This window comes from Trichoderma ghanense (assembly GCF_004382785.1).
Source record: "Trichoderma ghanense strain CCMA-1212 chromosome Unknown scaffold_8, whole genome shotgun sequence".
NCBI classification, from domain to species: domain Eukaryota; kingdom Fungi; phylum Ascomycota; class Sordariomycetes; order Hypocreales; family Hypocreaceae; genus Trichoderma; species Trichoderma ghanense.
In genome coordinates this window covers 772,157-785,974 of record NW_027395671.1, presented here as the reverse complement: position 1 = coordinate 785,974, position 13,818 = coordinate 772,157, and the positions used below count along the sequence as shown (strand labels likewise).

At 53.4% G+C, this 13,818-nt stretch overlaps 5 protein-coding genes across 5 annotated transcripts; 2 read left to right on the top strand and 3 right to left on the bottom strand.

Moving 5' to 3' along the window:
• Window positions 1–1,375: 1,375 nt before the first annotated feature.
• On the bottom strand, window positions 1,376–4,983 carry CCMA1212_006870 (Linear gramicidin synthase subunit C; the record flags this gene model as incomplete). The annotated part of the gene is made up of 7 exons (XM_073704064.1): window positions 1,376–3,157; window positions 3,235–3,328; window positions 3,451–3,735; window positions 3,813–3,916; window positions 4,028–4,110; window positions 4,202–4,336; window positions 4,437–4,983. 7 exons carry the CDS (start codon window positions 4,981–4,983, stop codon window positions 1,376–1,378), a joined length of 3,030 nt encoding a protein of 1,009 aa, XP_073557255.1.
• Window positions 4,984–5,353: 370 nt separating this feature from the next.
• CCMA1212_006869 (uncharacterized protein) lies at window positions 5,354–5,593 on the bottom strand (the record flags this gene model as incomplete). The annotated part of the gene is made up of 1 exon (XM_073704063.1): window positions 5,354–5,593. The coding sequence occupies one exon, from the start codon at window positions 5,591–5,593 to the stop codon at window positions 5,354–5,356; it is 240 nt and encodes a 79-aa protein (XP_073557400.1).
• Window positions 5,594–6,166: 573 nt separating this feature from the next.
• CCMA1212_006868 (uncharacterized protein) lies at window positions 6,167–6,385 on the bottom strand (the record flags this gene model as incomplete). Its single annotated transcript, XM_073704062.1, has 1 exon — window positions 6,167–6,385. The coding sequence occupies one exon, from the start codon at window positions 6,383–6,385 to the stop codon at window positions 6,167–6,169; it is 219 nt and encodes a 72-aa protein (XP_073557399.1).
• Window positions 6,386–8,231: 1,846 nt separating this feature from the next.
• Window positions 8,232–9,811, top strand: CCMA1212_006867 (uncharacterized protein; the record flags this gene model as incomplete). Its single annotated transcript, XM_073704061.1, has 6 exons — window positions 8,232–8,464; window positions 8,628–8,758; window positions 8,848–8,877; window positions 9,088–9,207; window positions 9,433–9,610; window positions 9,705–9,811. The coding sequence occupies exons 1-6, from the start codon at window positions 8,257–8,259 to the stop codon at window positions 9,809–9,811; spliced, it is 774 nt and encodes a 257-aa protein (XP_073557451.1). The 5' UTR covers window positions 8,232–8,256.
• A 1,192-nt stretch (window positions 9,812–11,003) lies between these two features.
• Window positions 11,004–11,468, top strand: CCMA1212_006866 (uncharacterized protein; the record flags this gene model as incomplete). Its single annotated transcript, XM_073704060.1, has 1 exon — window positions 11,004–11,468. The coding sequence occupies one exon, from the start codon at window positions 11,004–11,006 to the stop codon at window positions 11,466–11,468; it is 465 nt and encodes a 154-aa protein (XP_073557450.1).
• Between the last annotated feature and the right edge of the window lie 2,350 nt (window positions 11,469–13,818).

Sequence of the window (13,818 nt, the reverse complement as noted above, 5' to 3'; positions counted from 1 at the left end):
CAGTTCATTGGCACACCAACGATTCGACAAGCCAGACTCCTTGATCAAGCAACACGAAACCTACAGAACAGCCTGCAATCACCCAAATTCAGACTACATACATACATACTGTAGGACTAAAGGATTCGCATCCTCGAGACCCTTCAAGCCTCGAAACCTACCCCAGAACCACATCCTCGTCCCAATCCGTCTCCTTACAGACAAACAAGAAAACAAGCAAATACACATACATATACAGACAAACTCCTCGTCCATGACCCACCCCCCCCCCCCCCCCCCCCCCCCCCCACNCCCCCCCCTGCAAAGACCCTTCTCGTCATACATACATGCATACTCCGTACATCCGCGCCCCGAACATGCGTACTTACCCGTCCACGTGCTCCTTTGCTTCCCCCCTCTCAGGTATCCATTTTCTTCGCATTTCAGCTTCGTCTGTCAATCATCCACATATGAGGTCACAGCAAACAAGCGGAAACGTGCAAGTGGTGCCATCCCCACATGTGGTACAGTAAAGACAAGGATTGAGCCACTCAGTCTCACTCATCATCATCATCATCATCCTCATACCTACTCGAGTTCACGTAGCCAAAGCAACAATGCTGCTCAATTCTAAATGTCAATCTCCAAATTATTTCAAACCCACAATGACTGGCCTTGTCACCAATATTCAGGTTCCCGTACCACGTCAAGAGGCCGACGATGCCCGACGATCGGCCTCAACCGATCACTTTCTATCCTCTAGGGGCGCCTGTGGGGCGCGTCACCTCGACAAGGGGAGGCTCCCTGTCTTTCTTCCGAGTGGCGGGCTGCAAAGAGACTTTGTGGCACGGTGTCGATGCAGTGATCGCTGTACTGGGCGGCTGGGGCCGCGACTTGCACGATCTTGCATCTGGACTGCTGCACGAGAAATCGAATCATTAGCCCCAATGTCACGATGCACCATGTCACCAAAGAGGGACCAACGTGGTTCGGTTAACGGTAACTTGCAAATAAATTCAGAAAAGCACACCATAGTTACATGTACCAACTATTTTCGCGCAGTAAGAGCATACCTATCAGATGGCTCACAGAAGCAGCCAAGAAAAGAGAGACCAAGACCTCCTCGCCAGTTGTAAAAGATTGCATGCCTCCCCTTCCCGTCGACCAAAAGACACAACCACCCGCAAATACTCGGAAACTCCAGAACAAAGTCACGAATGAAATGAGACAAGAAATAAACAGAGAATCAATGGAGAAAAAATTGAAGAAAAAGAAGAAGAGAAAGAAGGGAAAAAAAAGGGGAAGTATATAAAGAAAAAAAAAAAAGAGAGAAGAGGAGTGGCAAGACACCACGCGCCTTCAAGGGATGAGACAGGCATACAGTAGGCGCCCTTTCTTAGCTGTCCCAGATGGCCCCGTAAGCAGGGATGCCTCGGGTCTCTAGTCCATATACCACCTTTTTGGTAATCTTCTCGTTGGCAATGATGATGACGGCCTCGGCGCCAAAGCTATTGGCCATATTGTAGCCCATGCGAACAAGATCGGGCCGGCCCTGAGTACGGGTGTCGTGGATGACAGCGCCGGGGATCGTTCCCTTGATGGTATCCAGGATTCTCTTGCCAAACGTCTTTTCAGGAGAGGCAGCTGACCAAATGAGCTGAGTGGGACAGCTCGGTTGTCCGATGTGGCCCAGCATGGGGCCAATGCCGGATCCTGTAGCGATCACTACTACGCGATTGAACAGTGTCGCGATGCGCATGACGCCGCAGGTCGGAAGACCACGGACCCAAAGGCTTGTAGGGGGGTTTTGGATGCAAGCCTTGGTCCAATCGCCAGCGTTGGATACCACGAGAGAGTATCCCGACGCAATGCCGTTCTCGACGTCGGGCTGCGGCGCCGGAATCGTCGCAAACGAGTGCCACTCAAGGAGCGGGCGGTGGGAGACGCGAGTGAAGCTGCCGTTGACAGGGACGGTGTAGTCAAAGTGCAGGCGGATAGCGTGGTCGGACAGAGGCTCAGCATTGACCTTGACCTTGCGGAGGAAGACCCAAGAGGAGGCAACGCTGCATGTGGCCACGCCGAGCATCCAGAAGGACGGTGTCTTGACCAGCGCCATCCCAAGGTCCTCTCCAGCCGGGGTAGAATCGTACACGGAGACAACAGTCTTGGCCCAGAACAGTGCAAGTGTAGTCCAACCCATGAAGCGGTGCATCTTCTCAAACATGTTGTGTTTGGCTTTGCGAAACATGGGCAGGGCTGAGGCGAGGATACCGAAACAGAGCGCACAAAGCAGCCATGACACCACCAGGTTGGCCAGTGAGGCTCCAGATGGCCGTCCATGTAGCTGAAACCGGGCAACTGTAGCCTGGATTGTGGACGCCAGCAGCCAAGCAGTGGCGCAGATACCAGCGCCGGAATGGATACCACCGAGGTGGTAGATCTTGGCACAGCGGCGGCGGATCCAAAAGGGGAAGGACTTGGGCACAGAGCAGCAGAGTGTGTATAGGACGTTGATGACAGCATCTTGGCGGATGAGAACACCAGCAACGAGGTTTGCTGCCGTAATGGTTGCGAGCCACTCGACGTTGGGGTTGAGAAGAAGGACGGCGATGAGGACTCCAATATTGACGAGGCCCACAAAGCTCAAGAGAACGCGGTACACAATGAGAACGCGCTTGAGAAGGCCTCTCCAGGGCTTTGGCCACTTTTTCTCTGGGATTGACGCTGATAAATCAATCTTGTCGCTGACCTTGCCTTCTTCTACCTTGTCAGAAGCGGCCGTAAGGGTCGATACCGAAGAAACAGATCGAAGACAAGTCAAAGTGTCCGAAGTGGCACTGCCCTTTCTTGGAAGAATAGCCGACTGGAACGTGGAACTGAACACGGTCGAAGATTCGGAAATTGCAGGAGAGGCAGGGACGGTAGCCAGCAGACGGAGAGCCTTTTTGTCAATCTTTCCATTGGCGGTCGTAGGGAACTCGTCCAGAAGATGAAGGCTCGACGGCACAGCATAGTAGGGTTGAAGTCTGCGTGTGTGCTCCAGAATGGCCCCAGAATCCTGGTTCGAAGGGATGGCAAAGCCGTGAATTTCTCCATCGATGAGGAGTGCACAGGCACGGGTGACACCAGGCGCTGAGGCCATCGACGAGGAGACGCCATCCAGCTCGACGCGGAATCCCTAATCACGAAGCATATTAGATCTCTATTTCGAAGACAAGTCTCGGAGGTAGAAGTGTGCAGAAATCGAGTACTCACCTTGACCTTGACTTGGTCGTCGACACGGCCTAGAATCTCAATGGAGCCGTCGGGTCGCCATCGACCCAAATCGCCGGTGCAGTACATTTTGGATCTATTTTGTAAGACATAACAAGTGTGTTAGTCATGCTCCTCAATCTCTCAACGATCTAGCCGGCAGGGCCCTCGCTGGGAGAAGGCTGTTCTGTTGATAGGCACTCCCTTGGCTGAACTCACCCATCGTTAGCAAAGGGATCTGGAATGTAAGACTCCTTTGTCTTGGTCTCGAGGCCAACGTAGCCGCGAGACACGCCGCTTCCTCCGGCCCACATAGTACCAGGCTCACCTGCCGGTACCGGGTTTCCATTGTCGTCAAGGATATACACGTTGTTGTTGGGGGTAGGGGAGCCGATGGACAGGCCGTCTCCAACGATATGTTTTTGCATAGTGTTGACAATGGTTGTTTCCGTAGGACCACAGCAATTCCAGTACGTTGCATGTTTAGCCCACAGATCAGCCAGGCTAGGGAAGAGCTAAGTTAGAAGACAGAACTGGAAGATGACCAACGCGGGGGGGGAATGATCAGGACTTTGACTTACTCTTGTGAAGTTGGCTCGCCGGCCGTAGCCACAACTTTGATCTTGGGGTACTTGGTGGGAGGGTACTTGGACAGAATAGTTGGTGTGCAGATGAGTGTGTCGAGCTAAATCGGCCATTTTCGTTCAATATTAGCCCATGTTTGCCATCAAGTGTAACGACATGTTTAACCCCATCATCATGAAGTCTTGCTTCCTTCTCCCTCTCGGACACTCACCAGCTCGATGGCGGGTTCCCACTTGGAACCCCGGATGACAAGGGTGCCACCGTTACACAGGCACGCAAAGATCTCCCAGGCGGCTGTCACTCGATTATTAGTAATGTGAACTCTTTATCCACAGCAGAATCCAGTCAAGGGATAGAAAAGTCATCTCCATGGAAAGCAACATACCCATGTCAAAGCTGATGTTGAGAACCTGTCCCACCCGATTGCCTGGTCGAATGCCAAGGTTTCCGGGAGACATACATACGAGATTGGCAACATTCTTGTGTGATACGTCGACGCCTTTGGGCTTGCCAGTTGTCCCTATTCGGAAGTGTCAGGTTTCAGCTGCGTGCTAGAAGGGAGGATGCATGTAGCAGCGAGCGCGGCGCCCACTGGTGAGACTTCTCAGCAATGCACTCACCGGATGTGTAAATGATGTAGCATCCGCTGTCAGAAGTAGCCAAGTCTGTCCACGTCTCGTCATGCGTATTGTTGTCGAGTTGTTGCTGTTCAATAACGACAGGGGTGGCGCCGGGGCAGAGGTCGCGGATGCGATGAACCGTGGATGGTAGACAGCAAACAATGCTGCCTCCCGACTGCTCAAAGACATGGCGGATGGTTGAGTCTGGTACGACACCTCCATCAAGAGGCACATATTGAGCGCCACAAGATAGGATGGCCCATATGCCCACCACCATCTCGGAGCTCCTCTTCACAACAAGAGGGATCCTCTGGTTGGGGAGTACGCCAAGGTCACGGAGTTGGGCGGCGAGGACCTGAGCCCGAGAAGCCAGCTGACGGTATGTGGTGAGTCGGGTGGTTTCACCAGACAGGTCATGAAGGGCCACATTGTCTGGGAAAGACCGAACATGGTGATAGAATGATGCTGTGACAGTTGGAAAGGGGCACGGAATCTTTGGACCAAACTGCATGGCAGTGTAGTCCCAGCTAGGACTTGGCATCTCCATGATATTGGCCAATATCTGCGTACAGATGGGTAAAGGGAAAGATGGATGGATGGATGAATCTGCGGGTGAGCAGTATGAGATGGACAAGCAAGGCCGGTGTAATGAAGAGGCAATGAAAGCGATGTGTGTTACTGTCGTCCAACCTGACGGAGAGGCCGAGTAGGCCACGATATATATACTCGGGAGGAGAGATTAGTCCTTCTTCCCTCGCCTCCCCCTCCTTCTGACGGCGAACGTATCGCGGAGCCTTGTTGAGGAAGGGTTCCGGCCATAGTGGATAATGAACCATGTATCGTAGCCCTGGTCTTAGCCGGATCATGACGGATGGAAGGTATTCGGCATATACGCAGTCGGCTTCTGACAGCGGCGACTACCGCGGCCGCTCGCAGATGAATGTGTGTGAGTGGTCTTGGGCAAAAGACCCATCGAGATACCGATGTCCGATACAGAGACACCCGTGCTCATACGCGTGGAGGCTGAGACCAGCTAGGGTCAAGGGCAGGAACTGCAACATCGAGAGATACAAAGAGGGAGTGGATGCGGAGGAAGGACTGGCAGGGTCTGGGGGAGGGGAGAACGAGGCCAAAGGTGATATGGTACGAAGCGGCATGCCAGGATCTTGACGTACCTGTTGAGAGTATGAAGCGGATAGGAGCCATCCAGAGCGGATGTAATTGGACAAGCTCCCTCAACGACGTGCCGGGCCCAGACATGATGCGGCCGAAAATTCAACGTCCACCTGGACAGTATCCGACTGCGATCATGCTGACCACAAAAGCTGCTACTAGGGCTACTCCTCGCCTTGTCAATTCTCCCGTTTCTCCTCTTCTTGTTCCCCTCATCTTCATAACAAAGTGGAGAAACATGATGAAAAGATGCTATTGATTATCAGGTGCAGAAAGGAGGGACTTGAGGGCCGCTTGGGCTGCCGTCGCACTTGAGGAGAGAGCAGGAAGGATAAAACGCCACAGCGGTGGGTGGTCAAACAAATGAGCTCGGGAGAGGGAGAGACATGGCACTATGAGGGATCGAGGGATGAACATGAGGGAGGTGAGGTTGTCGAGCAGACATCTGCTCGCCATGTCACTGAAATCGGTCCAAGCAAGCAGTTCGGAAGGATATGCAAGCGTAACAAGTACCTTGTCACGCACCCGCACGGATACACATCGAGTCCAATTACATCTCAAGAGGCGAGCCCGCAACTGGGTCCGCGTAGCTCGGTAGCAGTGGGCGAGAGACACGGCCGGCTGGAGAAGAGCAGTGCAGAAAAAGAGGGACAGAAAAGAACAGAGACAAAGGCAGAAGCGGAGGAATGCCACGGTTGGTTACAGCGGACAAAAAAGGGAACCGAGCAATATAGCGCGCAGCCCAGTCGGGTGATGCCCGTCCAAGGCCAAATCATGGCTTTGAGAGCGAGGCTTGGCTGAGACAATTGCGTCTGTCCACAGATGATGGTGCATGTGTCTGGCGCCTCAAGGCTCAGCAAGGAAGCGCACATTTCGTCGATGGCCCGGACCCCTGTTGTTTGCCGTGGAGCAGCGCTGGGGAGATGCAGATATGCTGCTCTGCAGCCGCTGTCAATGCTTTGCCGGCCGTACTGGGCACCAGCACCCGCCCGTCCGTCTTTGATGCGCACGCCTGTCCCGGCAGCTCTGCACCAACCGAGACACTGACCTCTCTGCTCCGTTCGTCCCATGCCATTGGGAAGGGGTTCGAAAGCGGATGCAGTCGAAAAAAGGTACCACCCCACAGCCGTACGCACACGCCCCGGGAAAAGCGCAGACTGTGAGGGGAAGTACCTCGTCGGCTCGTTCTGCGTGCTACTCGGACTCGAAACGTGCAGAGTTGTGCAGATGATGGCATGGCAGATCCACTACCCCGGTAACCCATGGCGGCGGATGCGGATGAAAGTGGTAGGTGGTGCAGCGAGGCGGCCGCAGTGATTGGCCGCAGTCCTGGCGATGGAGATCTGCCGGTGATGCTGCTTGGTGGTGGCTGCTGTGGTGGCAGCGCATGTTTGGTGTTGGGACGTTTGCCTCGTGTCAGAGGATGATTTGAGATTCTGCGTGTCTCTGAGCGTCGCAGGCGGTGGAAGTGGGATGAAGACCAAGACGAAGACGAAGGTGAGGAGAGACAAGAGGAGGGGGGACGGCAATTGACACCTGAGGCTATACGAGGAACCTTTTTTTTTTTTTCCTCTTTCAGTTTCGGACCTTGATGGCCGTGGAAGGTGCGGCCGAACGGGGCAGTTGGTGGGCAGAAGCTTCAACAAACGACTGCCTGTTTCTTTCTGCCGCTTCTGCCCTGTTTTACCTTGACTTCCTTTTTCCACACCGCCCTCACACTGCTGTCTCTGGGTGATCTTACGTCCACCAAATCATGTCACGGCATCAGCCTGCTCATCACCAAGCTTGGGCCGTTTGCCCCCCCTCAGGCCTCACCAATCCTCTTCTTGCAGCACAGCACACGGCAGATGCCTGCCCGGCTGATCCCAGACCCGTCCGTTCGGGGTGCGTCATGACTCCCCGTCCCCGCCAGGGCAGCTGGGGGATGGCGAGAATAACACAAGGAAATTAGAAAGCGCCGGTGAGCCAGGCTCGTGCGTCCTCGGCCTCCCTTGGGCATCGTTCTCATGTGATATGTCACAGGCATCGTGCAAGAGGCGGCCAGATGATGACAGCACCAACTGAGCTAGTCAAGCAAGTGCTTGATAGTGCAGCCCAGCATCGCGCTCTTTGCCATCGATCACGATATCCTTACCCCCAGATTCCTCATGCCGTCACTTACAGCTTCAACCAGCCGGCCGCCCTCCCTCCCTCGCTCCGACTGTCAATTGGGTAGAATCAAGAGGGCGAATCGGGTTTCCTGTTGGCCAAGCCGCTGCACGCCATGCACGCATACCACGTATTGCTACGTCTTTATCTCCCCGGGGTAAAGCTGGCCGAGTCGACGGTGGCAAAGGGAGCACACAAATGGAGAGCTCGCGGCATAGCTATGCAGAGCTGCCGACCTATCAGTGGAGTCCAGCGCGTGATGCGCTCGGAATGCTACCTTGCCATTCGTGTCCTCTGTATGCACGGCCCTATATAGCACCGATTCCGCCAGCTTCGTCTTCTTCGCAGCCCAATCGCCGAAACCTGAATCCCCATCATATTCCCTTCGACTCGCCTTTTCTCCTCGCTCTGACGCCAGCGACCTCTCTCCAGCTCAATCGTTTGGGTATCATTTTACAAGGTTCCCGGCTAAAGCGGACTGATCGGCAATCTCTTCAAAATGTCCGGATCTACATCTGCCCTCGGAGAACTCATCCAGACCTCCTCCCCCGTCAGTGGTGTCAGAGTCATCACATTCAACAGACCCCAGAAGCGCAATGCCCTCTCCACTGAGCTCTTGGCTGAGTTTCTCACCGAGCTCTCCGCAGCTTCCAACGATGCGGCGGTCAAGGTCATTGTTCTTACCGGCTCTGGAGGGTTCTTCTCTGGTAAGTCTTTTCGCACCTCTGAGGATGCCACGAAAATTGTAGGCCTGTGAGGGCCTCTTGTTCTCTGCCTGTTGATCTGGGCCCCTCTCCCATGTGATTCAGGGACCCGCTGGAGATGAACCCCAGCTGATGATGACCGGGGCCCCTGGCCTCTGCCTTATAGCCGGCGCCGATCTCCAGGATATCGCCGCGCTGGACGCGGCTGGTGCCCGATCATGTCGATATCTCGAAAATCTCTGCCATGGCATGGCGTCTGTACGCAAGCCCCTTCTGGCAGCTGTTGAAGGACCTGCAGTACGCATGACACCCCACCAGAAAATTCTCCTTGACCCTCCACATGTCTGAAGACGTGCTGATATGCAATGGTTCTTTTGGCGGAGCAGCTTGGGGGTGGGTTCGAGGTCGCCCTTATGGTGAGTAGCATTGCATATCTGCTGTCCTCCTCTTCGTTTGCACGTGAAAGTGCACGCCGGACGCCTCTCGTCCTTCCTATCTCAGTGTTTACGCCGGCACCCTCACACCATTCGACGTCGCTTCTAAACATACAGATATGCATAGCATTACGAATATCTGGATTCAGCCAATGGGCATGATTTGCAATGCTGACGTATGAGCGTCTGCAGTGTGATTTGATATTCGCATCCCAGACTCGGACGTATTTTGCATTACCCGAAGTCAAGCGCGGGCTGATTCCGGGAGCCGGAGGCACACAGCGCCTTACAGCAGCGCTCGGCAAGTTCAAGGTATGACTTCAACAATAAGTTTCCAGCGATTTCTCATCCAGACGTTTTCCTTTCTTCTTATCTTTCTTTCCTTTGGTGTGGTTCCTGTTTCATTGCAGAACTCTGGTACTTTTGCTTCCACGCAGGATAATCGAGTGTGGTATGCGGGAACTATTGTCGTCGACCTTGGCCGAACAGGACACTTTTACGCGTTCGACCTATGCAACACCGCTCACATCAGTCCAGGCGATGCAGACGATTCTCCTGGGCAAGCCCATCACTGCCGAGGAAGGGCTTTCACATGGCCTTGTATGCCAACTGTTTGAGGACGGAACAGTTCTCGACAACACCGTCAAAGTGGCCGCAGGCCTGGCCGCCAATGCAACCGAAGCGATGCAGCTCGCGAAAGAGGCCATCTGTCGAGGTAAGATACATCCTGATTCTCTATCGAACTTTTGTCATGGTCATCATCTTAGTTATCGCTAACGCAACGTTCTCTCCTGTTTCTCCATCAATAGCTGATAGCCTTGGTCGTGATGACGAGTTCGAAAGGACTCTCTACTACATCACTTTCGGCACCGAGGAAAAGAAGAAGGGTGTCAATGGGTTCCTCAAGAAGCCTTAAAGTGGTTTTCCGAAAGCTTTCCATGGTCGACCAGGGGTCTATCCGTCTCATCAACCCGATGAACGATGGAGAACCCAAGTACACATGATGTGCTCCGGGAGTGTTAGCACGCAACGTCAAGCCATATTTTCCCCAGTATGAAGAGTTTATGCAAGAAGAAGCACACGTGCGTGCTTCGGGTGTTCATTCTTTTCAAGTGCGCTCACAACTTGTCTCTGCATTCTTGGTGTTGATTCCCGTTTGTGATACCCTTGATGCTACCACCTGTATCTTCCCACAATAGCATTACTGCCCGCGGTGGTGACGGATACAGCCTGACAGCATCTCAGCTTAAGTGTGTATTCAGTCGCATTCCATCGATTTTCTTGTCCTTCTGAATACCGTCATCTCACCGTTTGTTCAAAGTCCCATGTGGTGTCATATAGTCCCATCGACGGAAGATAACACGATGGTTCACACCTCTTCACGGCGGGGTGAAGCAACACTGAGGCGGCTCTGCAAACGTTTTTTTTTTTTTTCTGCGGGACCGCAGACGAAAGAAGCACCCTACAGGAGGTGAGACTCTCGTATACTGACAAATGAGAACGAAGCTTTCCCTTTGCGAGTACTGACATGTTTCAGTCTCGGTTTGCGGCTACATACTAGTAATTGCACCGGGCCATGGCGGACGGTAAGGGACGGCATGGTAAGCTCCCGCGGCGCGATTCACGGCGGCGATATACCCAGCGGGCCATGTGCCTATTAGCTTTGGAGAAGACACCAGCAGAGGGTTGCTGCCGGGATACCGTTGAGTTCAGGCCCGAGACACGCATATCCAGCCCGCAGTCAGAACGGCGAGCAACATCTCTGACAGCGTTCATGCAGATGCCACGACGTCGAACCCTCGCCGCAGATGACAAACGGCAGCACACAGCCGTCAAAGGCATTCAGGCAGCACGAGAGCGTGGTGTGGACCGGATGCCCTGATGAGCAGGTTGGCCCTGAGATTGTACCACCACCCATCTCAACTCACGCACCCAACAAGGACCTGGTACACGACGGTCTGCATCCAATGACCATCAGGCTCGCCACATCCTGCTCGCAGTTGGATGCTGGGCGAGACATGCAGATCACATGATAGTGCGACACCGCATCTGTGTCTATCAATTTGTGCTGTATTAGCCTGCCGCATCTGCATCGCTGCAGGTCGGACATGGCAAGGTCTTGTTCTATATTTGCTAGCCTTGGTTACACAGGGCCTCCCAAGCCCAGATCAAGACACCGGAAGACATGGGGACCTCCCGGCTGCAGCCTCGATGGCTTCAGACATCGTACCACGGCCACATTCCTCCACCGCCATTCATCTGAGACAGTTGACCCAGACACCACCTCCCCGCCCGTCAGTCGAGCAGCACAGCCTGCATATGTCACTGCTGCCATCCCTTTCACACCCTCTCCCGCGCTTGTCTGTCTTTTGTGTGGCAACCCACCCCCTCCCTTCCCATCAACGATCCACCTTATCCCGAGGATTGTCGTTCCGCATGGGCAGGCCACCATGAGGACAATCCGTCCCCGGACCAGATCAGCGCGGCAAATGCGCCTCAGACACATCACATTCCCGCGCCATGATTTGCTGAGACACTCAAAATTGCCCACGAGCACGCTGAAGGGCCAGTAGTGCTCGCACTACCACAGCCACTTGTCCACCCCCAGTGGGTGTGGCACACCCTTCAGGGGTTGGTCCCGGAGTTTGCGCCTTAGGAGCAGTGCTACCAGGAACTTGGAAAACGTTTCCGTTGCTTTGTCCGGAGGATATCACGACGACGTGTGCACGCTTGGCCGCCTTTTGGGCCGCGGAGCTGAGACGATCCCGTACACCTGGTATTGGGGATACCACTAGTGGCAGCAAGCGACCTGTCGACGGCGAGGCATGCAGAAGTCGGCCTAGATGGATGCGTCTGCCACATATTGAAGCAACGAGAGGTCACAGCCTTGGGTGAGCATGAGGCATCTGGCAACCGAATCATGATACAGGTGGTCTCCATGTCGGAAACTTTTCCCGCAGATCCGGAGGCACAGGGGTCGCTCATTAGGTTCTTGTACAGTTCTTGAAGTCCCTCTCAGGCAGTGCAAGCGAGATTCTTTTCCCTTCTGCTTGTTTCTTCAGGTGAGAGAAGGTGCAGATGAAGAACATCAGGTGATTTTTCTTTGGCCGTGGGTGACTGACTGCTGGGATTTAACTGAGACAGATGGACAAAGGGGGGGGGGGGTCCCTTGGCATCTCGCGATTTGGAGCCCGAGCCGCTTTTTCGGCCGCACCTGGTTTAATGACCAAGCTTGACGGGGCTGTGCGTGATGCCTACTGACTTTGACTAGATGGCAAGGCACCATATGACTTGGGATACGGTTTGTATCTCAGCGTTCATGAAGTACCTCTCTAATCAGTATGTAGGTACACTTCGACAATCATCGCCAATCTGCAGATCTTGACTGGTGTGATATACCATCCAATAGATGTCTGTTGGATCTTTACCTTGGACTCAACGCTCATTTACGCCGATGGCTTAGCCACGATGTTACTCTATCCCTTCGACCCCTTTTACCAGAAGCATCCATTTACCAAGCCTCCGGTCCGTCTACACCATTCCCGGGGTATAGTCGAGCCCAAGAGTCCAGCAACCCGGCTCAGCATCCGGCACGGCACAGCGACGCTAAGAAGGCACGGCCGCAAGGGAAACGGCGTGCTTGTTAGACCAACCTACATGACAGAACATTATTGATAGATCATTCAAGGGCGGCTTTTGGTTTTTTTTCTTTTTCTGCTCTAGCTGGCTTCGGGAACTTTTCTTTTTCTTACGCGGCAGAGCAAGTGGCCCAGTCATATTTTACGACACTCTCCCTTGAAATGAGGAGAGAACAAGGCTTATAACACTCCTCTTCTTTTTTTTTTCCCCCCCTGTTATGGTGGATGAGTCGCCCCCTTGGGCAGGGTCGTGTCTAGCCTCATCTTGGTGAGATGAAAGTCTCTTAGAGTCAGGAGAGGACTTGGTTTCCGGGTATGTGATGCTCTATGCCGAGGTCGCAGAGCACAGAGCTTCTTGTCCCGCGATGATGAGGGAAAAGGCCGAAGTCCAAGAAAGAAAAAGGAAAAGAAGCATCGGGTGTTTCGCCAAGGTAGTGGCCCGTCCGTCTACGGAGCTGGTTCCTGTCGGGCCTCCATCCAGGCTACGTATCGAGCAATCTCTTTTCCTCCTCTCCCTTCTTCTTCTTTCTGGTTTTCATCTTGGTTTTGGTGCACGGATAGAAAAAATGTATTTTGGTGAGTGTTTCTGGGGAATCTTAAAGTGCTTGCATGGGCCATCTTTTCTCCCTTGTTTGTCGATCGTTTCTGGGAAGGGGATGGAGGGGGGATCCAGGGCCGCGGCTTGGGGATGGAGAATCCTTCTCTACTCGTTTCTTCTCTGTAAGGGGTGAATCGTCTCTGCTTGTTTTTCTTTCCTGGAAGGAGTGAATGGTCCGAGATCATGTGACGATGCATATAGTGTACTTGACGAGGATGCTTGATGGTGATGGTGTAGGGACGTGGTAAATGTGTAGGCTTATCTAGCTTACCCTTTACCAAATACATCAGACGAAACTTTGAGGAAGCCTCTCTATAAGGAAAAAGAATGCCAGAGTGTATATGGAGGAATACCTGTTGCATTGCCAAATACTAAGGTAGGTAGTCAGTAGAGATGATTTGCTATACCTAGGTGTAAAGAGGCCATATTGCCTTTACTTCCATTCTACAACTCTCCAACATCCTAGTTTTACTCCCTGCTTGAACCATCAACTCCTCCATCTCATCAGTTACCACCAACTCAACCTCACATAACAAACATGTTCATTCTACTTTGTTTACTACCGCCTGCTATTGTTGATGAATTTGAGTCCGTTATTCTGCTCAAGGCAAATCTCATCGTATCTTGACGCGTAAATCCCGACAGGGGGATACAAGGCTCCGTCCGATTACCCCACGTTTCCCCCCC